The 26485-nt window shown below is 37.0% G+C and overlaps 1 protein-coding gene across 1 annotated transcript; it reads right to left on the bottom strand.

Annotated features, from left to right (window-relative positions):
* On the bottom strand, window positions 1-26485 carry dnaaf9 (dynein axonemal assembly factor 9). The gene is made up of 37 exons (XM_062996054.1): window positions 26362-26485; window positions 24821-24900; window positions 24526-24642; window positions 23229-23353; window positions 22957-23053; window positions 22767-22873; window positions 22580-22657; window positions 22398-22499; window positions 21212-21267; window positions 20990-21125; window positions 20820-20901; window positions 20658-20697; window positions 20494-20578; window positions 19169-19245; window positions 19008-19052; window positions 18855-18900; window positions 18590-18701; window positions 17528-17598; window positions 17145-17195; window positions 16960-17050; window positions 15927-16030; window positions 15688-15834; window positions 15524-15609; window positions 15291-15407; window positions 15072-15192; window positions 14897-14985; window positions 14673-14807; window positions 13259-13384; window positions 12991-13028; window positions 12258-12393; window positions 11995-12081; window positions 10844-10950; window positions 10517-10591; window positions 7801-7976; window positions 6858-6923; window positions 5581-5674; window positions 1-5462 (listed from the first exon to the last, which is right to left on the bottom strand). The coding sequence occupies exons 1-37, from the start codon at window positions 26424-26426 to the stop codon at window positions 5359-5361; spliced, it is 3471 nt and encodes a 1156-aa protein (XP_062852124.1). The 5' UTR covers window positions 26427-26485; the 3' UTR covers window positions 1-5358.

Genomic DNA, 26485 nt, shown 5'->3' with positions numbered 1-26485 from the left:
TCAGATTTAAAACACTTTAATGGATTATTTAGTCTCAAAAATACAACAAATACATTTTAAAAATCATCAGTTACAGGAGAAAACAAGAGTTATAGCAGTTTTGTGCAAATTCCACACAATTACTACAATTTTAGTAAAACCCCTTAAATAACATTTTGGCACTAAATAAGAACAATGGTCTAAAATTGTTTTTTAATGTAAAAAATATTATGAATTCCAAACATTGTGTTTTCTGAGGTAAAAGTTATATACTACATCGTCCAGAGCTAGAACATATGGGCATGTGTTCAACCATGCTCATTAAGAAATTAATTTTTCTCTAATCAAACCTTTTTCAGCAGAACTTAAATGCATTAGCCCTTTCACTTCTGCTATTTTTTTTTTTTTACTTTTTAAATGTAGCTCCTTTCAGCATCAGTTGGAACCTTATTAGCCCAATAATGTCTGTGTCAACTGTGAAAAGCAGCTCATTTTTGGTGTTGCCCAATACCTGAGAATATTTAATCATTTCAAGGAGCAGATTTACTTCTTATTTTGCAATTAACCGACTTCAAAGTGGTTTATGGCAGGGAGAAAGAGCCTATGGTAAGAAACAAGTCCTCAGTTTAACATATTGCTAAATAATTTTGTTTCACAGCAGGCCAAAATTGAGACAATTAATTCAGGAGATGGCCTTTGGAATACTGATGTTAACTGTAAGTGTATGAAATAAAAAAAACCCATACAAATATCTTAATTCAACCAATCTACGTTTTTGTAACGTATAGCTTTTTTTCTTTGACGCAAAACTCTGTTTAGTCCTCTAACCTCAGCTCTACAGGAACAGCAATCAGAGGAAATCCAGCAGGCAGTAGCTAAAGCAGACTGGAGGGCTTCAGTCGAGTCCTGTCTCCAAAAGAAGAATAAAAAGGACTCCACTCCCAAATCTGTATTCATTCATTCAACTGTTAAATCATTTGTATTAAAAAGACCTAGAATGTCATTTTAATCCAGGCTTATGCTTTGCTCTGACACTTAGCTGTCTTTGTCTAAATAGTTTTGCATTGCTGCCCTCCAGTGCCCTCCTGCCAGCCAGCATCCTCCTAACCCTTCACACATAAAACAAACACTCAGCTTATCCTTTCACCAACACTGGTGCTCAGTTCTGCCTGGCTCTCTCGACCAAGGCACTTTAGCGGCAGCTTTTCGCCCAATCCTCTAAAATAACTCAATACAAGAGTGGAATCTCTGCCCAGGTTTAGCTGCACTTTAAATTCACAGCCTTATAAAAATACATGTTCGTTTTCTAGGTAATTCAATATTATTTAAATATGCAAAATAGAATAATTTTTTTTCTTTGTAGTACCAGTTTGGTGAAAGGCATTTATAATGGTATAAACAGAACTCAGTAAGAAATCTTAACACACACATAAAGAATGTGCAAAAATGACCTGCTACTCTGCGTTAGATTTAATACTTGTTACAGAACCCCGCAGCCCCAGGACAGCTGCAGAGCTGAGCATCATTCTGATAATGACACCACTCTGATACTGAGTGTGTCTGTAATGCAACATCAATTGTGTAACTCAGCTCTGACAGCTCAGCGCAAAGATTCTGTCAATCAATGTGACAGGAGCTAGTCTGCTTTTGCCTTAGTGCATAGTAAAGACACATCCGAGTTTATCACAATGCATGCAGACATACTGCATGGTAGGTGGAACCCACTAAAGCCCCTTTAACTCCACTATAAGCACTTTGACACAGAAATGTCCCAGGTAGACTAATAGCAATTACTTGGGTGTACAATTACCTATTAACTACTGGGTCAGCTCATACACTGCGCCGTAACCTACTGAGGTGAGCCGTTTAAAACATTACTGCAGTAATCAGACAACAGGAGAAAACATTAGAGTCAACTCATTGTAAGCACAGGACATCTGAACTGATTATACCATCAAGCAAAGTTGGGCAGCATGGTGGTACAGTGGGTAGCACAGTTGCCTCACAGCAAGAAAAGCCAGGGTCCTTTCTGTGTGGAGTTGGCATGTTTTCTCTGTGTCCGTGTGGGTTACCCCCAGGTGTTACGACATAAAGTCAGGGCAACTGGAGCGTCTACATGTTGCCTTAAGTGTGAGTGTGTGCCCTGTGATGGACTAGCTCCCTGTCTGGGGTGTTTCCTGCCTTTTGCTCAATGATCAGGAAAAAGCAGTGGTAAGACAATGAATGAATGAATCATAGTTATGCCAATTGCAAACAGCAGTTACGGAATGTAACATATCTATGTAGAAATAAACACAGCAGTATCTTAAATGAGTTTTTAAACCAGACAATGGGGGGGGTCACTATATTTTGCCTTAAAACTTGAAGAATATCATGTAACATTTTTAACCCGACGGAAGTGATACTTTTGGAATGCCCTATCGACATGGCACAAGGGCATACAGGTTCGATACTTGTTAGTCAATTATTTGCAACAGCATTTTCTAGTTCAGACCTGGACGCAATTTAACCACTGTGGAAGTTTTGGGTCGACATGTCAGGAAGAGCTTTTAATCATAATTATAATAACACAAGTTGAGGAAGGACCTTTTGGAACCCTGGTGTTCCCTTCCTCCAGTAGCGATGTGTGTATATAAATTCTGTATATACATTTCTGGTCTAACAAATTAACCCACAGGGACGTAAATTTATCCAGAATGGAAAACGAGTTAATATGTGCTTGTGTGGTGCAGTGGTCTATTACGCTACCCACCACCACTGAGATCCAAGGTCCTGGCTATCAGCCAGCTGGGCATCTGCACAGACATTATTGGCTATGTCTGAAGAAAAGGGAGGGGGGTTAAGGCCCTATAATGGATTGGCACCCTGTCCAAGGTATTCCTGCCCAGTGTTCCCTGGTGTAAACAAACCACAACCCTGACCAGGTTAAAGAAGTTAATGACAACAAAATAAAAAAAATGTTGATTAGCTCACAGTGACGTAAAAGCTATCCTGAACGTAAAACTGAATAAATAAATTTAGAAATACAAGACTTCAACTTTTTGCACAGAGTGAGAACTTAAAATATGTATTTAACTGAACAGCAGTCCTGTAATGCGGTCTTGTAACTAGGAAATGTTTAAAAGTATAAATGATTGTGTCTTTTGAGTAACAGGTCTTTGTAAAAGCAAACAACCTGGAAAATGACTGTGTCAAAACAAAAACGTAACTGTTTGAAATGTTAAAGAGGCTTTAGTTTGTGTTCTAGCAAGGTACATATGATTCCTTGGTGATGGTAGCAGGTTTACTATATTGTAAATCACCATAGCAACAGCAACATTAACATACCTTTCTAGCATATCAATGACCATAAAGCTGTGACCCATGCTGCATCAGGTGAGAGTGATACGCGTCCACAGAGTGCTAACATCTGTATAAAATTCCACAAACATACCTTTTACAGTATTTCTGCAGCACAGAGAAGAGCAGCAGTGTCTAAAGTTTTGGGAAGCCCCCCCCTCTCCTTTTTAATGTCTCTTTAGCAGTGTAATAAGCATCAAAGGTGCTACACTGCATTTCTAATACTCCTCTTACAGACAAGGTCAAATATGAGATTTCATGTTTTGGAGCGACACTGCTTGTCTCCTGCTGTGTGTATTTAGTTAGAGTAAACATGCATAGAGGAACGAGACCCCAGGTGAAGAGCTAAATCTGTCTGCGAACAGCATGACAGATTAGATTCCCCCCCTACAGGCTCTAATATACATACATAAATAATAGGTTAGTCAGAGCAGGTTATTATGTGACTCTATTATAAATGCTATAGTTAGAGACAGGTCTCTACATTACTGCTACACATCACTCAGACACAAACACAACCTTCAATTCTAAGCCAATATCACTCAATCCAATAAGTGTGTCCCGTAACACTCGGTGTGATCATTGCCTTTTACCTTAATCCTTTTACCCCCTTTAAAACCACCCCCAAATGGAATGCTTTTTGTGCTTGACCACTTCAGGCTAGATACCACTGGTTGTCAAAGCTCTGCAGAAGATTAGAGATGATCACCATAGCTCCACAGCTGGGGTTTAGAGACTGATGAAGCTTCACATCTGTCTCCCCATCTGCACTCTACTGGGCTTCTGAGGCTTTTCTTGTTAGTGTGAGTTTGGTCCTGCTGACACTCTATATTAGCATTCAGCAAGAATCCAAGCACTGAAACCATGTCCATGCTACTGGAATCTCAGCGCACTGTATATCTGTACAGCCAGTAAAACGTATATCTGTACAGTCAGTATATAGTTAACTACAGAAACTAAAAACTCCTATAAATAAAGTGAAGAATTTGGATCAGGCTCAAGACTTGACTGTGTATTAGCTGTGCCTCAGTAACACTCAAAACACACAATGTGTGAAGACAGATTTAAGAGAGATACTTTCTTGGTCAAAGATACTTTTTTGGTCAAAGCTTTAGTAATTAGTACTTACTCAAGGTTGGAAATGTCAAGAAGCACTTTGCACTGTGCTGGGCATCTGCACAGATATTATTGACTATGTCTGGGGAGGGGGGGGTGGCTGAGGCACTGTAATGGATTGGCACCCTGTCTAAGGTATTCCTGCCTAGTGTTTCCTGGTGGAAACAAACCTGCCTGCTGTGACCCTGACCAGCTAAAAGCCATTGATAAAAATGTAAAAAAAAAAAAAAAAGTTGATATTAAATTAGATGTTTACTGTTGCACTTCTGCATTTCCCGATAACACAGCTGAGATTTGAACCCAGAGCTCAGTGGTGGTGGGCTAGTGTAATGAACAGCTGTATTCAGCTGTTTAATAATCAAGCTGAATTAGGGGACGCAGTCAATAACCTATTTTGCTGGTTAGCAAGCTATCAGAGTTCAGTAGAATGGCACTGTGGGTAACATTAAAAATAGCTCAAGTGAAATTAGAACATGTTAATAAAATGTTTGAAAAATTGGGAAAAAACCTAAAATACATTTTGGATGCCACTGAGAGGCAATAATTTTTCACAGAATAATAAAGATTTTAAGTCTTTAAGAGTGGATTTTCTCTTAAATACAGTCTTACAGCAATTCTTATCACTGCCTGTGCTTTTACTGTGGTACCATTATATACCACAGTAAAAGCATACCAGCATTATATACCAGATGTGCTTATTTACCAATACAACGTTTGTATGGAGATACATACAGAAAAATAGGGAGTGGTGGAGAGCTTGGTGATAATCTCATATTTCTTACACTGCAGAGTGGTTTTAATAAAGTGGCCAACACTTCACTCCTTTGTTGTCTTACTTCCTCAGCTGATATCAGGTGATAAGTATTGTGAATGGCCGATTCTGGACTGGAGTCATCCAGTTAGAAAGTGGACAGAGGATGTGCTCTATTCAAAGAGATCGAAGTGTGCGTGCAGATCCACCTCTCTGTTAAAGCACTCAATCTCTTCATTAGCCTCCTGTAGATACTCCTCTATAAACTGGTCCATTACTGAATACATACATGTAAGGAAAAGACACATAAAGACATTTTCTAACAAAACATATGTAGATGGCATGTGCAGATGATCACAAAGAAAGCATTGAGTCATATTTGCACTGAAGGATACGAGGATGGAAATTCTGTTTCTCTCCAAAGAAACTGACAAACTGATAGCCATTATAGAAGTAGCCAGGAGGAAGTGGATCCAGGTGCCTCTTTATCTGTAAACAGATTTAGTGAAATAATTTAAATAGTAAAACTGATTAAATAACTATAATAGCCTTTCATTTTTATTATAACATGCATTAGTAAAGCATGCCAAAGTTTTAAATATTGGTCTACATAATGGTCTATTTAGTAACGGTAACAGTATATAAACCGCAATATACCACATATAGACAAAAATACCAAAGACAAGTATGAATGTAGCAATAATAAGGAGCTAATATTTATTTAATTAGGATTTTAATGTTTTACACACTTTGGTAATATTCATGACAGAAACAGTAGTTACTCGTTACACAAGATTCATCACTTCAAAAGTTTAATGTCAAAGACAGGTAGAACATGCAAACTCAGAACAGTCGAACCCAGGACCTACTTGCTGTGAGGCGACAGTGCTACCCACTGAGCCACCGTGTAAGCCACCAGCTTTTATTTTTTAATCCTTTAATATTTTTAGACAAGTCCTAAATAGTTAGTTGTGGTATGATGGGACCATCCATTGCTTTGGGGTTTAAATGTTTACATTCTGGATGTGTTGTACATATTTTTCACATCATGTACATTGGTGTGCCTTTTAAACAAATATCTAAATATAATTGTCACTAATAAAAATCAAAGCATTATTATGTATTTAGGCAAAATATTTTTATTTCATTTTCATGGTCTAAGCGGATCCAGATTTCCCAGAATCACTGGGTACAATGCAGTAACACATCCTGAACAGGATGTCTTTATGTTAAAAGTTTGCATGTTTTCCTTGGGTCCGTGTTGGTTTCCTCCCACTAGTCCACAGACATGCAGTCCGGCCAATTTAAGCTACTAAAAATGGCCCTAATTCTGTGTCTGTGTGTATGTCTGCCCTGTGATGGACTGGAGTGCTTTTGCAAGGAAAAGTGGGCAAAGATTGCAAGTCAAGATGTGCCACGCTAATAGACTCCTGCACAAAAAAACTGAATGCTGTCATAAAAAGGTGCTTCAACAAAGTATCAGTTTAAGGGTGTGCATATTTATATACCACATTATTGTAGGTCTTTTATTTCCCTATCCTAAATATTTTAGTTTGTTTTTCAATTAAATTGTACAGATAAAAGGTCACATTAAAAGTGGAAAAAGTGTCTCTTTCTTTGTGTGTGTGTGTGTGTGTGTGTGTGTGTGTGTGTGTGTGTGTGGGTTACTCACGTGGATGTTTCTGATCTCCTGTGGTGTAAGAGTCTTCTTGGTCTTCTTTATTTTCTTTGGCAGTTTCTGTAAGACAGTGTTAAGAATGACTGGCAAATCCAAACCTGAGAACTGAGTGAGTACAAATATTTGGATGTGTGATGAACTCTTAATTCGAAATTAACATTATTGTTGCTGGATTTCTAGTACAAGGCTAAACAATCTACCAAACAATGCAATATATCAGCCTCATAATGGCCTGCTTTAATAGCACTGATTACTCTCTGGTCCTCATATTGAGAAACAAAAGGAATCCCAGGAGTCCTGATGCAAGGCTATGATACCTCATCAGCAAGATTTATTCATCTAAAAACTGTTTAGCCAACTGGAAAATTACATTGGTTTTGTAAACTGGAAAATGAAATATAAAAGACATAAGATTCCTATATTATTAAGGATTGTAAGGATTGTATAGCCACACTTTTGAGACACAATTACTATAAGGCACTTTAGCCATATATAAATGTTTGTATTTTAACATCAAATGAAACTGTAGGGCTGGAGTATAACTTCTTACAAATATTGTTAATTTTAATAAATTAATAAATTATTCATTACTTTTGTAGGCTGGGTGGCTCGGTGGGTAGCACTGTCTCATATCAAAAAAGTCTTGGGTTCGATTCCCAGGTGGAGCAATCTGGGTCTTATCTGTGTGGAGTATGCATGTTCTCCCTGTGTCTGTGTGGGTTTTCTCCGTGTTTGTGGACTGTGATTTAATGAGTGTGCTTGATACCAATGGCGTTACTGCTATTTAACATACTATTTTGTAAATGGTATTTAGTTTGAAATAAAGCCTAGAAGAGGTGTTGACCATTAGCAACACAGGTTACTATTTAGACAAATAAACAATAAACCCCAAAAATAAAACCCAAACAACATGCACAGATTATTTGTATGGAAGTACCTGTTTAGCACACTGCCTGAGCCAGTCTTTTAGGCCCTCCTGGGTAAGTCCTACCCCGTGGAAGACTAGGTAACAGCTGTGTTTAAATTTGGAGTTAGGGGAGGTATGCTGATCAGGGGCCACCGTCACACTCCCACTGATGGTGTTATAGCTCACCTCCATCAACCTCTCACTGTCTGCTTGCAGATACACATACACATAATAAAAAGTAATCAATCAAAATCACACAATTTGCAGAGATGAAAGTAATACACACATAATGGGGTGCCCCTTTAGGGTGTTAGTAATGGTGAAAGGTCTGTACAAATATATGAAATCAAGATTATTTTATTTTATTAGAAAGAAGTAAACTATGACCAATTTTGCCAAGATCAGTTATTTTTTATTTATTTTATTGTTATTTTATTTTATGTATTTATTTTAGCTTTATGCAAAGTTGGTTAAAATTCATGTGTTTTTATTTTTATCAGTTAAAAAAGTTCAATTTTCAAATATATTAACATTCCACATATCACACTATTTATTTCAACATTTTGCCATCAGCAAATAAATGTAATTAGGCATGAAACTGGAAAATCTTGTTGCATGTAAAGGATGTTTTAACTGATTTTTACTTCAAAACATGGATTTTAAACCTTTGAATAAGGCTGTTATACTGGAGGATTTATCTGATAAAAATAGCCCTAATTTTGTGCTTTTAAGGCTTAAAATGCCTGGTGCTATCCTCAAGCAACAGTGGTGACTGTGAGAGTAAAAAGGGTGTTTAAAATGATAAGATGAAATTCACTAAGCAGCCACTGTTAGTAACCCTCAAGCCAAAGCTACTTCATTTACTTCTGCTTTAATTCAAGTATCCTTGGATATAAATGTCTACCAAATTAGTAAATGTAAAATAACCTAAAACAAACAATTTGCCTCGATATACTAAATATATGCACAATGGATTCAGAAAAGAGACACTTTGAGTTTTTACACTCCTTGTGTACATTAATCAACATCTTAAATGGAATTGACAATTTTCCACTGGACTGAGTGTTCCACAATGGGTGCAGAACAGAAGAGAGATAATGATTTCTTGCTGCGCCCATCAAGGAACTCAGAAATGAAAACAAGGCTATATGGATTAAAGCAGATCAATAAATCCATAGAACAAAGTGAAAGCCAATCTAAAAAAGTCCCTGCTATATGACAAAAGCATGATGAAAATTGGTTGTAGTAACAGAACCTTACATCCATGAATGTGTACGTCTAACATGATGACATGCTGAGAAAACTACATTTAATGCCAAAAACTACTGTACACAGCATGCTTATAAACAATCATCTCATTTCACAACATGACCTGCAAATCTCAACAGCACTGTGAACCCAGGTAGCAAAAAGAATATGTTGTAATTCAAATTAAATCACAAGTGTTCAGCATACGTGTACAAGATAAAACAGAATTACAGAGCACAAGTGGTATCAGAGCATCACAGGTGGAGTAAAGACCAATTAAAAAAAATGGGCTACACTGTATATACTGCTTCAAAAACTAATACATCACCTCAGCCCAAAAACTTAAAAAACAGACATTCAAACCTTTGCATTCTACTCACTCTCTCCATGCAGCTGCACCATAGAGAAGTCACAAGAATAAATAAGGGATATAAAGGATATGCTTAATGCCCCTCAAAAACAAACAAACAAAAAAAAAAAAAACCACGAGCGACATGAATCAAAATGAGGGAACAGAAATGAGCGGAGCAGGCCACACTACTGAAGAATTTAAAGATGAAAGTCCTACCGTCCAGAAGCAGCCCAAAGGGCACCTGCCTATCATTTTGCAAAGGTAATTCAAATATTGATTACAAACAAACATTCCAAACACACAAGATATTCTAGGGTTAAATAATAGCAGGCAGACAGTGTACCTTCTCATTTGATTTATGTATGTCAAAAGCTGCTGATCTCTGGGGATTTTCATTCACAACAGTCTTCAGTTAAAAATAAAACATCCAGTAAGTGGCATTTCTGCAGAAAAAATGGCTTTTTGGGTCAAGCTAACATACTTGTTACGTAGCTTAAGTCAGCAGTCCCCAACCTTTTTTGCACCACGGACCAGTTTCATATAAGACATAATTTCACGCACCGGCAGGGGCGGATTTAAAATAGAATAACTGTACAACTCACGAATGAGCTTTTTTTCGCTGCAACGAGACGCTGCTCCCACCTAGGGGTGATACAATAACACCCGTAAAAAAGTAGTGTTTTCAATGCTGATGTAGCGATCTCTATTTATTTATTCTTTTTGCGCGGCCCGGTAATGAATGACCGGCCCGGTGGTTGGGGACCACTGGCTTAAGTAACCAAAAAAAAAAAACTAAAATATGTTAAAAAGGAATTTCACCGAAAATAATGGCTTCACCAAAAAATCTACGTTTTTCAAATCTGTAGGCTGACCTGAAGAGGGCTAAGCACAGGAGATACCCTCGCAACCTGTAAGTGTATGTCACAAAAAAAATTTACCAAATTTCAAAATCATTCAAAAGTTCTATCACAGATTTTTCAAACACATAATCTGGCTGTGCTGCCCCCACATCATAAGCAGTGAAAATTCAATCAGGGATAAGAAAAGTACAATAAAATAAAATAATAAAATATGCAAAACTTTAATTGTTTAACTTTAATAATTACATAATTTAACAGAATACAGAAAACACTTTAATCACTGTACCAGAGAAGAGCACTTTCCCACTGATGTGATAGATGTTTCCTGTGAAAGGGCTTCCTCTGAAGGACGACTTTAATCCTGTAACAGAGAGGTGAGAAAGAAAGAAGGTAAGACAGCTGGTTACACACAGAGCAGTGTCAGCTTCTATCACTATGTTCATTATCTTCAGTCGATCGCAGAGCAAGATGTTCGCACTGCACCAACACACCACTATTACTTCCAATTCAGATTACATCGTCTTCATTTTCTGTTTCCAGCCCGAATAAAAGAACCCCCTTCTCTTTTTCCTTAGTCAGGAACACACACCTACACACACACACACACACATACCTTTGCAGTGCTGCAGGAATAATATTCTCTCTAATGGGCGGTTGAACTGCACACTATGTTGAGACATGGAAACAGATCCACAGCCAGACCCAAACCTGCCTTTCCACCTAGAGCACAAACAAAACAAAGTACAAATATCTGCCATATCCATTCACACACCAGAAACAAATAGGAACAGCTAACAAACTAAAGGAAACTAAAGGTTAAGTGTCTTAATAAGGCAATGGGTTAACAGAATTGTTTCAGTAAACTTTGGAATAGATTGCTCAAGTCTCTGAAACTATCCTGGAGGAAAGAAACACGTTAAAAAATATAGCGCCATCACATTAGGAATGTAAATTTAGCCAATTTCTTTAAACCTATAACCGAATGTCTATTGTCTACCATTAAGTAATAACTCACAAACCTATAGTGTCCTATTGAAACACATTTAGCACATTACAGAGTTTCATATTAACAATTTTTTATAATTTATTTAATGAAAACACCATGAAGTAGTGAATGTGGCAGCATATACACATCATATACACATATCAACATAAACACAGTGTGCAAAACCAGTTCAGCATTCAGAACAGATTTTAAGCAGTAGCCAGAAGTGAACAGTTCATTACATACATGCTAACTGAACTGGTAATCATATATATAATAAAGCTTGTCCTGACATGATTAGTGTTGTTATGATATGCTGAATTTTACCTTTATGCTGGGCAATTATGCAAAATATTCACATTATTTACATCAGACTATATACTAACACAGCAGCTTCATTTTGTGATTTTAATGTGTAATAGTTTTGTCATTAATAATTTAAATAATATAAGTGCATAAAGAAAATGTTCTACTTGGTCAATACAAATGGCATTGTTTTTTTCATGTTGAAACACTAAGCAGTCACTGTAATTATAGAACTAGAAAAAATGATTAAAGTGACTTTAATCTTTATTCTATTGCTCACTGCACCCACTTAACCTGCTTAGCATTTGTACGTGTGACACAAAGCAGTGTTGTTTGTTAGTTTTATTATTGTATAATGCAATAACCTGTCTGATAGTATCTACACTTGTTATGGATCTACAGTCTACAATGTATTCAGATTTTTTCCTTTAATGTATTTCCATTTGCAGATGTAATTATTAACAAGTACTGACCAGCCAGGATAAAGCAGATATCTGCCCTTTATCATCTGGGGCTGGTTGAAACTTCTGTCACTCAGAATCAGCCGCATATCCTCATTTCTTTATTAGAAACATAGTCAAACAAAAGCAATCATCTCATACTTTCAATACATTTATTTTCCTATATTTTGTATAAGTAAAAGTTTATTAAGTATAAGACACAGCATTTATCACAGCATCATATCTGGGCTTATACAGGTTGTTTGTGTGCAAACAGACACAGAGACATTGCTGACCTGGATACAACTCCTCTCTCGGCTAGGATAAATGCTGCATTGGGATTCGCTGAACGAATCAACTGCTGCATGAATTTCAACAAAGGATGCTTCTGCTCAGCAGTCAAACCCGTAAACACCACATTATTAACTGCACCTAAACCACACACACAAACACACACACACACACAGAGTATGTCAAAACACTGCACATTTAAGCACACGTATGCTATAGCACACATGGGAAAGACAGAGGACGCAACTTCTGTGTCACTGTGTATAAGCCAGCAGCTGTTCAAAGCAGTAAGCTTATACACACATAGAGTTTTTGCCAACATATTATAAGTCTGAACCAAAGAACGCTTGTCTTTCATTAAAATAACATGCACAATTACTAGGATGCAGCACATGTAACATGTACCTTACTGTTTATGGTGGTTAAATAGCAGAATTTTTATTTTGCACATTTATTTTGGTATTGTCTGTTTGAACGATTATGCATAATTACGCATAACAATAAGCGTCTACAGGCACAATGTGAATTCTGGAATCCTATTTTTGACTAATCGAAAGCAGCACACAAGTCATTTCCAGAGTCTGAGTTAATTCAGAAATAAGCATGTTATAGGAAACGAACAGTGCTAGCAAAGCCCATTAATTAAGGTTACTTGGGTTCTTGAGTTCTCAGTTGTGTCCCTACTGAAATAAATACATGAACTTGGATATGCACACACACACTTAAAATATGCCTCACCCTGACTGCACTGCTCAAGCAGTTTGGGGAAGAGAAGCCTGGAGGAAATAAAAAAGACAAGCATGAAACAAATCCCACTTTGTTACTTTATGAATCTTTTATTAAATAAGTTATAAAAAAGTAAATTACTTATTAAAGCTATGTTTTGTGTTTATCTAGAATATTATGTTTTATCAACATATATTTGGTAAAATTGTGAATGTGATGGCTGTACTTTAGTAGATAAATACATAGATACATACATATACTGTACTGTAGAACTCAATACCTGTGTTCCATGAAGGAGGTTTGAGGGTTGACACAGGCTGTAACAGCACCCACACACATTCTGCTCTGAACTTGTGGGTCAGGATGACATATTACAGCTTGAATCATATCTAACACATCTGTGTATCTATAACACACAATTCCAGACACAAATAAACACAACTGGACACAATTATCCTTTTAACCAAATCATTATCATTTGTATTAGTAGCATAAAAGACTTGAAAATAACTGAAATCTAAAGACAGTTCAACAAATGAACTTGTGAACTAACCCTAAAGTTCTATGAATTGTGCATGTCTGGCAAAAGGGAGGATCATTATTAATTAACACTCAGACAATACATCACAGCCTTTTACCCTGAGCCTTTTTAAAAATTATTTATTCTGCATTTTACCCCTTCATCTCCCAATTTTTAGCGTAGCCAATCCGCTGCTGGGGACCCTGACGGTGTCCGAGGAGGTGGTGTCTTGACTAACATGCACTTCCTCAGATGTGTGCACAGTCTTACTGATCCCTTCTTATTCACCCATACTTCAGTGAATTGCGTGAGGTTGGCTTTGTGTACAGAGAGCCACGCCTTGACCGCTGCGCTCCTCCACTTCTGTTCAGGCACCATGGGCAACCAGAGTCCTTACACAGCCCCACCCTTTTTATAATTCGGTTATTTCCCACCCAGCAAAAAATGCATTAGTTTATTATTATTATTTTGTATTTATTTCATTCATTCATTTATTTATTGTCTGTTATAAAACAGTTCGGGTCCTAAAATCTGATTGGCTGAGCCGCGTTCGAAGCCGTTGTAAAATCCCCGATAAATGCACACCTATGACCACCTCACATCATTCCATATTAATACGCCACTGAAAAGAAAAACTACACTATTTTAAGTCATGAACGATACATGGACATGTCCAGATTAATATAAACAGTAATCCTAATCATTAAGCGGGTGTTTCGTCCAAGAAATAGTGTGTTTATTGCGAATGTAATGTTCGCCCTCATGTTGCCTAGCAACACTGTTAACGGACTACCTGATTTCGCTGAAGAATGCTATTTGTAAGTGTTTTTGTAAATAAAAACATTTATAAATTGAACATTGTTGTATTTTATTGTATTTTATGTTGACCGCCGTTTTATAAAAGCAATAAGCCACTCGAGACCAAAAAAGGTAGGATATACCCCAGACAGGTTGCCAGTATATCACAGGGCTATTATTTATTATTATAATTATTATTATTAAGCACAGTCTGGAATATTTTTCTGATTTGGAGTTAAAAAAAAATAAAAATAATCACAATGAAAATAATAAAGGCACATTTAAGAAAGAATATATCATCATATAGCCTAGCCCTAATTATATACCAGAAATATTTAACTAGTTTAGTGTATGTGGGCATGTGTATCTGTTTTACCCTGGTGTCAGCAGTAGTACTCTTGTTCTGTTCAAATGTTGCTCACTTAATTTGGCAACAAGGCTACTCAGAAACCCTTGAAGATGTGGCACACAAAGACCTTCTGAATCCAGGTCAGAGTGGTATACCTCCCAACTGTCAAGCAAAATAAAAGAACAGAATACTATGCAGTTATCACAGCCCATATTTTGCAGTTCTGATAGCTAATGAACGTATGCACTTACCTATCCCACTCTTGATTTACCTCTACCAGAAATTGACATAATTCCTCTTTATAGCTGCCTGGTAAACCTGTAATAATGTACAGGACAGCCTACACACATACACAAACAAGTATCGTTAATAACACAAACACAGTGCCTGTAATATTCCAATGCTTTGCATGTTTGTGCATTTGACCTTTTGTACAGACTCCAGAGCAGCTGGTGTTGGGTGTGTGCTTGGGAGCAAAGCTGCTACGTGGTCACTGCAGACCGACTCTTTACAGATATTACTGCTGATAGCAAAATGCTCCAAAAACCTGAAAATAAAAACACCCTTATTAACACAACTAATAAAAACAACTCATGCTGGATGCACTACACTTTGTAAAATGCCTCCGAGTGGATGTGGTGCTACCTGTCCAGGTCTGGCAGCTCTGGATAAGCAGTCATCAAAGCTGGTATGGGATTTGGGGCAGATGAATTAGGAGCAGATGAACTGTGTGCTTCATAGAGCGCAAGAAATCTGGAATACCTGTCCAGGTTAACAGAAATACGTACACAGAAATATCTGTTAATTCTGATTATCAAAATACAGAATAAAAATGCAACACAGTGTTGGTGCACTAAGTAAATGAAGGACTGATTTACATGCTCCTCTGGTCCACGCTCAGCTGGTCATGAGCCACATGCTGCACCTGAAGCCCTGAATCAGGTTTATTCCAAACCTGCAGGACCTGAGACACAAACAACTGTTAACAAACAAACATGCACTAAAATTTCAAGCTAAAACAGTGATGATTTTACCCACTCACCTGTAGGTAAAGATTTTTGTAGGTCTTGGATTTAGGCATCAGAGCAATAGCCAAACAGCAGTCAGCACTGTGTAGAGGAAACGGAAGATGTGGTTGCAGAGTGCTCCTGTACTCAATAAACAGCAAGGCTGCAGCAGACCTAGAGTCCTGAAAGACATTGACAAGGTTAATCTGCCCTGCTGAGTGCTGTCACATAAAACACAACAATATAGGGGAAGCCTAAGAGGTCAGGCACTGACCTCATTGTAGACTTTAATTTTGCAGATGTGGTCTTTGAAGATTGTAATTGTGCCATAATGTGGATGGACTATAAGTAAACCCTCTGAGAAAAACACCAGTTTCACTGGAACACAAGATTCCAAACATTAGAAATCAGAACGCACATCTTACAATTATAATTTAAATTATTATTTAGTGCATAATATTTTTTAGCAAATTTTTTACTTGACTATCCATTTCTGACAGATATCATAAAATAACAAATGGCATATTTTAATATATTGTTTTTTAAACATTTGTACAGTACAATAGAACTCTTTTTCTGCATATCTCGTTATCTTGTTTGGAAGCTGGGGTCAGAATGCAGGGTCAGCCATTGTACACAGCATCTTTGAAGCTGAGAGGTTTAAAGCCTTGCTCAAGGATCCAACACCGGCTGCATGGTAGAACCTGGATTAAAACCCACAGCCTCTGAACTGATAGTCCAAAACTCTATATGTTAGGCTACCACTGTCCCTAAACAGCAAACCTTTTAAAACTAGTTAACACAGATTTCGTATCATCTGAATTCTATCAACCATATTCACAAATTTGTGAACCTTTTCTATGCACAGTCTCCTGACATTAAAAAATAAATATATACCTGGCCAAATTATCTGCAAGTGCAGTTTAAACAGTTCTAGGATTAGATCACCGTCTGCTGAATCATTCGTCCGCATATTTGATTTGGTACAGGCTTTACACCGGATGTTCTTTCTGAAGCAACCCTCGTATTAATCCAAACTTGGGACCAGCGCTAAGGGTGCACTGATATGTATCCACTCCAATGGCTAGGTTCATGCTACACCATGTTCCCTTTGTATTTGTAAGCCCAGCCTGGGATTCAAACCCCCAAAATCAGCAGTATGGCTCCTACTGTTACGCCACATCAGCTTACACCGTTCTTTATAAGGTAAATGTACATTGATTCTTTACTATGAGGTTATAAAGCACAAATACATGAGCAAACATTTGAAACAACACAAAAAAGAACAAAAAATGACTAAATTAAACCTTCTTCAGGTGTGGAGAGTAGACTATTGGAGAACAGCTGAGCTGAATCTTTTGATGTTAAGGGAACACCCAAACATGTTTTATTCTCCTCCTATATTCTCACAGATAAAATGGGGGAAACAACAAATTAATAATAAAACACTGTAACAATGTTGTGTTAAAATAAGCACTACAAGTTATTTTACCTTTAGCAGATGCAGAGCCTGCTCAGACAATTTTACATCAGACTCATCCACCTAGAATCAAATAAGAACGGTATTCAGCCACTCAATTCAACTAACAAATGTATCAATGCACCAGATTGTACATTGAAAGTGACACACCTGAAAATGTAAATTATTCTGTGGTAATGGTAAATTCTCATGACATGCTTTTTTATGTAATGATAAGGTGTTAGGTGCAGTGTTACAACAGGACTTGTGGAAGGACTCAGAAGACCAAGAATAAGTTGGACTGACAACATCACGTCAAGGATTGCATTATCAGGGGCTAGTCTGCTATAAGTGACACATAACCACATAACAGCACATAACCACATAACAAACAATAGTTAAAGTAAAAACTGTACCATCCAGCAGCAGTAGCGTGGGACTGACGAGGTAAGGACAGTAAAACAGCTGTTGGAAGAGAGAGCGCCATCTGCAGGACAGGAAATATAAGTTTAGGTAATTTAATGTTATTTTCTGACTAGATAAATATATTTACTTTGTCAGATTTCACCATGTATTAGTCTAAAGTTTCATTTGAAATGCTAATTTTCATAATATCAACAAAATATATTATTGTTAATGAAAACCTTAAAGAATATACATTCTGTCATTAACAGTTTTAAGTAACAACAACCTGTCTGTTTCTAGCCTTGCAGTATATTTTGGAATCATGAATGACTTGCTCAGCAATATAATTATTCTGTGGCACTATCTGATGCTCATTTTAGGTTAGACTGTTTAACCACAACCCAAAATTTAACATAGGGGCATGTTTATCACTGTGTTATATGAGTTTTTATTTTAACAATGTTTTGTTAAATCGGTTGGGGGAACTGAGGAGACAGGTCAATCAGAGCAGCTGAAGTCTTCTATTAAGCAAGTACAGAGAAAAAATTCTACTTGCAGAACTGTGATAATTAGTGTCCTCACTTTCCACACCATTAAATGTCTCAATAATGTGATGAAACACAGAGCTAAACATGCCTCTGTTCTAACTTTGTTTGAGTGTGCTGCAGGCATGACATTTGAAATGTGTTTCTAAATGTGTTTATTATTAATGTTAAGTGAAAACATTGGAAATCCCTTCTTTCTAATTTTGTCGGTAAATATTCAAAAACAATGAACAAATCACAGATTCTTTTTACTGTATCTTACAAATGGTTTCAACCCTTCTGGAAATAGTTTTTTTTGTGACAAGGGTTTTGACTAAAAGATCTAAATCCTCTGATTTCTTATCAGCAAGAAATCTACAATTCCTACAAATGAAGTTTATAAAAACAGCACTAGCTACTGATGTGGTTTTGCAGTGTCATGGTTACAGTTGTAGGCTCAGTTTATTAGAGTAACTTCATTAATTTTGTGTACTAGACTGAAACTGTGTAAACTCTGATCACAAAGACAGTTAAAAAAAGAAACCTTACCTCTCTGCTGAATGTGGATGCTGGACTCTATAAAGGATTCTGAGAATACCACAGATCCCAGGTCCCCTCCTCCCCACAGAAGATCAGGGATATCATACACTACCATAGATGCCTGGAAAGAGTAAAAGGAAAACTTGTAAATATAATATAGAGTAATATACTGTATATGGAACAGGTCACGCATAATGCTAAAGATGTATTGAAAGATGTATAGAAAACAAGTATTACAGCAGGTCTGTGAGCATAAACAAACTGTAATACTTACAGTTTTTACAATAAATCGGCTGCACTCCTCATTAAGAGCTATAACTCTAAAAGAAAAGAAAAAAATAAGTAAAACGCCAGCCGAGCTATGAAAAGAAGCCATATACAGTATGTGACGTAATTGTGCATTGTGTATGCATGTGTAAAAACCCACCTGCCCTTATTGTTTACAGCCTGGATGCTAAACTCCACTTTGGACCTAAAGTACAACACAAAGAACTTTTAGTACAGTGTTGGTTCACTAACAACATAAGGATTAAATATGAAACTAAATCATTTCAAAACACATGATGAATGTGTCATTAAGAGAGAGACCTGAGAGCACTTCTGTACTGAAGCAACCCAAAGGTTTCCAAGGCCAGGTGAAATGTTTGTTCTGCTACATCCTTTGCCTGTTAAACAAACAACAGTGTCACTCAAACAACACAGCAATTTACTTACATTCATCTTTGCTTTAAAGCAGATGATGTTGCTTGAGTTTCCAATATTATTACTTAAAAACATGAAAAAACCCAAAAGCATATGGATATTGTATTACAGTGCAATATGACAATTTAATAAACAACAATCATGAGTAAATTACTGCTAATTTAAAAACTATGATTTTGACTTTCGGGTCCTTTCTGTGTGGAGTTTGCATGTTCTCCCTGTGTCTGTGTGGGTTTCCTCCGGGAGCTCCAGTTTCCTCCCACAGTCCAAAGACATGCTAGTGAGGTGAATTGGAGATACAAAATTGTCCATGACTGTGTTTGAACTTTTAAAAACATGACGTTACAATTCCTAATAAATAAATACATTAGGAAATTAAGTATAACGCAGCATAAAATGTTTACCAGCTGATAACATTATTACTGAATCATGGATTAATGCTTTATTAGTAAATATTGTTTTGGTTAAGAGACACATCTGCCTTAAAGTCACAATTTTTAAGAGTATTTGTTACTGTTCATTTGTGCTGTCATGAAATATGGCACAAACAACAGAGCAACAGAATGTTGTAGCACTGTTGTTATGTCATCTATCAGAAGATAGACAAATGTACAAATGTTTCAGCCCAAACCTTACCGTAGCCTGATATATTCTGTTTAAAATGATTCATCTACACTGTGCTTGGGTCTATTGTGCTAGTGGTGGGGGGCAAAGCCCCCTGATGGATTAGTGCTTTGTACAGTGTGTATTCCTGCCTTACAGGCAATATTTCCAGGAAAACTGAACCCACAACAACCTTCACTATGGTAAAGTGGAGGTAAAAATGAAAATGAAATTAATGCATCCACACATGGCATGCGCACACCAAACCTAGTCAACCTATTCTTAGGTTATACGGGTTTATGCACTTTGATTTGGTGTTAAGTGACACTGTGGGTCATTTATTGTAAAATAAAATAACGCATCAATTTCATAGAAAGACTGTGATTACAGTTTGTTCTCCTACAGTTAAAAAAACAGCCAATTTTGAATGACTAAAATGTAGGTTATGTTTTCAGTGACTAAAATGACATACTATTCCTTTGTATAAAATAAATAGTAATAACTTAAATAGGATTCATATACAACTAATAGTACTAAAACACATGAAATCCCCACTGTAATTAGGAAGTACAGGTGACAAAAAAGGGAAATAGATTTTTAAGCCAAACCTTTCTAGCACTGGAGTTGATGGAGAAACATTTTATTCCTGCCAGCACAGACTGAACAGCAGCTGCATAAATTTGTGTCAGCAGCCTGCAAGAGACCAAATACCACTTTAATTCCACTCAAGTCTGTCTTATAATAAAACACTTAATGTTACCTAAATACTTACAGCACTTCAGTCTTTGACTGCTGGGTGTTAGCATCATGTTCTGCTCAAGAAAGAGAAATAAAAGGCAAAAAATCAAGAAAGAAATAAAAGGCAAAAATGTCACTGAGAAAAAGTAAGATCATAAGGAGGCTTTACTGATTTGAACTCACTATACAAACTCACCCAAATATGGCACATGAGTGCTGCCAAAAAAATATGTCCTTGAGCAGGCCAGTGGGCCCTTAGGATCCACACACTGAAGTACCTAAAAACAAAAAAGCTGTAAAATTTCTGTCACACACTTCCATATTGTGCTTGGATGTTTTGTCTGCATAAGTACAAGGTTCTACTACCATGTGTTTGGCAGCACATCCCCGAGGCCCAGTGTTGCGCACCTGGTGGGCCTCAGAGGGAAAAGTGAAACAGTAGCTATCCAGATCCTCTTTTGAAGAGTGACTCCCAAATAACATGAATGGCTGTCGGCTTTTACTTGAAAATACACAAAAATGAGCTTGTTACTTTTCTCACACAGTGATACAAAGACAAGACACAAAATTGATGATAAGAATAATTACCTTTTATCTGTGAAATTACTTGAGATGAGACCATGGGAGTAATATGTTCTGAATGGCTATATGAAAGGAAAAAAGAAAAAAAAGAAAAAATAAGAAACATTAAACACTTTAATTCGTCCAACAATGTAATTAACTATCTTGTGTGGCTTTAAAAAACCCTAAGAAAAAACAACTGCCTTTTCATCACTCATAGCTCTCCTTTCAGCTGTACACAAGTACTCTCTAACACAGCAGACGCGAGTGTGAGTAAGACAATGGCTGTTGTAATAACTGAAACAATGGTAGTATTTATTAAGTTTAAAACTACAATGCACTTTTTAAAAAGAAACAATACATGTGCATTTTTTACTGAGGTTAATTAGCAACCGGAGGGGTAACTGGTTTGTCTAACCATATAACAAACCAACAAATCCTTTCATGATGGTGTTTTCAACTATGGTCATATGCAAATAAAAATAATATTAAAAAGGGTGTCTGTGTGAATCTTAATAATTCATATTTATTTAATGCCCCTGGTATAAACATTTATTACATAATGACCCTAATTATTTAAAATATTAATGATTATTTATAATGCATTAATCTCTTTTTTTCCAATCCTACATTTATAGGGTTCATTAAAATGACTTTGTTAATACAGGACAATATTTTTTATTATAATAAATTACTGATAGTCAAATTCTTTCTGACTTTTATTTACATAACTGTTTAGGTTATAATTGTTTATAAAATAATAATAGCAGTAAAAATAAACTGTTAATAGTAATAATCTGTTTGAAGCCACACTGTTATCACAGCTAAAGTTAATATAAAATGCCCATCATAAAGTTTTTGTTGTATGAATTGAGAGGGCAAATTATTGGTGGTTACTGAGTTTTTTTGCATTGCATGTGAGAATAAATTAAGTTTACTATACTCCATACTTTGTACTGTGCCTGTCTTTGGCAGACAGGTTTTCTACAAACATGTATTTTTTATATTCCACCAATTTTAGCATGTCTCTTTAACACGAAGTGAACAGCCATGAATTATTAAGCTTGATATATTATGTAAAATGCTATCAAAATGGCTCAGAAATACAATAATTCAAATACAATCAATTAGTTAGTTAGTTAATAAAATTTGTACAATTTAAGACAAATTAAGCTTTTAAAGGGCCTGTATTAAAATAAGTGCAGTAATGTACCTCTGCAGTCTGAGCCTCGGACATCTCCTGCATGGAGAGTGTGCTTTCTACACTTATACTGGAAAACAAGCAACTCCACTGCTTCTTAAATGAAAGCAAATCCTGCAACAGAACACCACAGTCATATCTATCTGCTTGAAAATGTTTGCATTGTGTCATAGGCCAGTAATCTAGGTTTGTACCTCATTAATCAGATATTCCAAAGACACTGGGTCCTGTCTGTTGTAAATCTTCCAAAGCTGCTCGCTCATATCAGTCAGCTACAAAAACAGAATGTTCCATGGGTAAAAATGCAGTAGTAAAGCTTGCTGTTGTTTGTGTACAGCTAACAGTTACTTGTCTGCAGAACTAGCTCTTGTACTGCTTTACCTTATATTTCATGGTGAAAAAACATCCAGCTCCAATTCCTTCCAGAGCAAAAGCCTGAATAATAGGCCACTTCTCTAACATGAACATATCAAACTTCTGCACATGGCCTAAAGACAATATTTTAAACCAAATCAACAGCAGTATAAGAAAAGGTCTTAGAAGCATCGCTCACAAAATTGTCTGGTCTTACTTCGAGAGCTGTAGGGTATTCCGATGCAACAGCAGTCCTCAACCATGGAAACGAAACTGGAGATTTTAAATTCTTCTGCAGATTCTTCATCCTCGTACTAAAAAGAAGTGACCAACAGACATATGTTTCTTGTAAGTGTCAGCCCTGATAAAACCACCCACTCATTCAGGCACTTTTACTTTATTCCATAATTAGATCCCTACAGTTATTATTATTTAAATTTCAAATCAACAGTCCAAGTTATTCTTTGACATTTGTAATGAGCAGTGTACCTCTGCCTCAGTCATGCAGTGCAAGTGCAGATTTCTCCAGTGGGAAAAGTACGGCAGAAGGTAGCAATAATTCACAGGGTTACAGTACAGGTGCACACTCTCTGCCTTAATGAGAATGATCACATCTGCGACAAGCACATAGAGATTCACAGTTGAAGCCCAGAACATAAATCTATAAAGCAGCAGTTTTAAGGACTAAGGCCGGGATAATACTTGCTGACTGACTTTATTTGGATGAATAGTAGCACTTCCTCTGTGGTTTTAGCTTAGTAAGTACTTTTTATTAGGGAGCACATTTTACCTTTGTCTATTTTATTTTAACCAAAAGCATGCTGCATAAGGTTTTGAATTTAACAGAGGGGCAGTCAGGTTTCAGAGGGGCAGCATTTAACAGAGGGGCAGCATAGCTGTCTAACACGCTAACACACCACTGTTGAATGTTCGAAATGTTGAGTCTGAATCACAGCAGAGCCATGAACCTAGCTTGGTGTCCACACAAACACAACTGGCTGAGGGTGTTTGAGGGATGGAAATTTGGACAGGGTGACTTCCCACTGCTGCTGTGTTACGCGTTTTCCGACACTGGCCTGAACGCCTGTACAAGTGGCAGGAGGGGAGTCACATGGAGTACAGCTGGGCTCTGTGAAAATCCAATGCTGGCAAGTGATAAGATGACATCTGTCATTATTAGCCCCACCAGGCACCAGGTGAACCCACTGATTCACTCTCCCATTTGCCCCATACCCGCCTCTTTCCGTTACTGCCTTCACCCAAATCACACCCCTTGTGCTACATAGAAAAATGTGATTAAAATGTGCAACATACAATATGTCAACAACTATGTATAAGCATGTAGTTTAAATCAATAATAGTTTGCTTGACCTATGCTGAGCCATGTCACAACTTGCTATACTGCAAACACTATAAAAGCGGGAATTGCAGCTTGTGCATGTGTGCCTATTTATTTCTGAGGACATAAAGAAATGCAAGAAATGATGCATCCAGTGTATGTAAGCAATATGTAAGCATAATAAGTAAGCAAGTATAAGCCTGGCCTTAGTGTAAAGTCACCAAATAGTCATACAGAACTGAGACATCAATTATTTAAACAACAATAGAAATGTATGACAACACTGAACAAACTGAATGACAACACTGAACAAACTGGAAAAAGAGGAAATACTGACTAGTTTATCTCTAAATTTTGTTTATCTTCTAAAATAAACATAAAATTGCATTTAAAATACCAAGTTTTAAATTTTATGGTGCAATCATCAGTGCATTAAGCTGGTCATACCATCTAGCACCTCCTCAGGAAAGTCGTCAGGAAGCGGCTCGTGGCTGTGTTTATACAGTCCAAAGAAAAGGTAGTCAGCCAGCTCACTGCAGCCCTCGTTATAGCGGCTGTCAATCCCTGATAAATGCATAAACATATACATAAATATACTTAAAACAAGATAGATACATTACAGGTATATAGTGCAAGAACTTTTGCTGTGATCAACACTGTTAGAAATTTAAGTACTGTGAATTAGGTCTTAAGTCTTGCCTATGGTACATATGAGTAATAGGGAGTGGGTGCATAAACTCACCCAGTGAGCAGAGGATACCATCTGGAGCTGCATCCCCATTAGTCTTCAGCAGAGCTTGGATTTGCCGCAAACGTGAGCAGCTACAAACACAGCACAGTTATACAGACCTACCTTTTTCCAAAGAAGTATACACAAACACTTTTTTAAACAGTTTTTAATAGATTAAAGAGTTAATAACTCTGGAATTCAAACAAGTTCATTAGAACCAGTCTCTCCTGGATGGCATTAATACAACCTGTCTGAAACATTTACATTTTAATCTTCCCTAATATTGACACTTGAGATACTCATGATACTTAAAGTATACTTATTTGTGGCACTCAAACGGCACAGCGGTAAAATACGCTAGCACATCAGTGCTGAGAGTCAAGCTCTCAAGTTCAAATCTTAGCTCTGCTATCAGTCGACTGGACACTTAAATCTGTAAGGGGTGGGACAATGGCTAAACAGGGTTTCCTCATAAGTGCTAAAATTGTGGCCCCTGCTGGCTGAACAATGGCGAATGCACAATGAGACTGGAGATAATAGAGATCAAAGCCTGAATCTTCCTGTGCGAAATGAATGCCCGTATGAAAGCAGTGCATTGTGACAGTTGCAGTTGCAACCCTCCTTGGTCAGGAGTGGAGGTCTGCAACATTAGAGGCGAATTACGATCAGGTAATTGAATACAAATAGATTGGGAGACAATTTGGGGGGGGGGGGGGGGGGGGGGGGGGGGCATAAACAAGATACAGAAAATACAAATATTTATTTATCTTTAATAACCACCTATTAGTAATTGTTTCAGCCAAGTCAATTGCTAACAGATGTAAAAAATAAATTATATAAAGATAAATGATCTGTTTCCAACTTTGCACCAACAATTTAGGGAAGGCCTTTTCCTGTTCCAGCATGACTGTGCCCCTGTGCACAAAGCAAGGTCTACTCATTAACTCAGCCTTTCTTGTATGGCTTTCAGTGCCCAGCCAAAGAAATCCTCTTTTGGCTGAATGAGCACAAATTCCCACAGCAATACTGCAAAGTCTTGTGAGTAACCTTTTTACAAGTGGCTGTTGTTATAGTCAAAAAGTTCACATAGGGGTCACTCTATTTAATACCATTTGTTTATAAACTGGGATATCCAATAAACTTATGAAACCTTAAAGTGGAAGTTGCCTCAGGTGATGCTAGGCGACTGGCTAAATAATTCAGGTAATTAGTTAGCGTTAGCATTAATCGACCGTTAAATGTAGGCAACATGGATGCAGTGACGCTAACTTCAGGATAACGACTTAAACTACAGAAGACGCCACTACACACCCAACGTTATATTTACAGTTTAAGTCTGGTTGCATTCGCGCATTAATTAAGAAATAAACCGAATATCTGTTACATGACAGCAATATCAGGTTACGAATGTTATTAATGCAGACTGCTACCCACACCGCCACCAAGCCACTCAAATACAGTACCACCATTACAACTGTCCTCTCACCATAAGTAAAACATTAAGCGCGTTAAACAGCTTTACACTCAAATACAAACAAACAAAATATTACCACCTTACGGACGGACCGCCCAAAGATACCATTCCGTTTGTTCTCTCAGAGCCAAATTTATTCGGCATATTGGCGTTAAAAGTCAGGAGTAAAATACGTTAGTTGTTATAACCGTTATTCTTCTTTA

The sequence above is a fragment of the Trichomycterus rosablanca genome, chromosome 5, assembly GCF_030014385.1.
Source record: "Trichomycterus rosablanca isolate fTriRos1 chromosome 5, fTriRos1.hap1, whole genome shotgun sequence".
In the NCBI taxonomy this organism is placed as follows: Eukaryota; Metazoa; Chordata; class Actinopteri; order Siluriformes; family Trichomycteridae; genus Trichomycterus; species Trichomycterus rosablanca.
This window is presented reverse-complemented; position numbering and strand designations above follow the sequence as displayed.

Excerpts from the sequence above, each read along its gene's own strand:
- dnaaf9 (XM_062996054.1), bottom strand. The coding sequence starts at position 26,426 with ATGCCGAATAAATTTGGCTCTGAGAGAACAAACGGAATGGTATCTTTG. Across the intron at positions 10,951-11,994 it reads TATCTGCTTTATCCTGGCTG|GTGGAAAGGCAGGTTTGGGT; the intron begins GTCAGTACTTGT and ends TTTGTGCTCTAG. Across the intron at positions 6,924-7,800 it reads TCAGGCAGTGTGCTAAACAG|AAACTGCCAAAGAAAATAAA; the intron begins GTACTTCCATAC and ends ACTGTCTTACAG.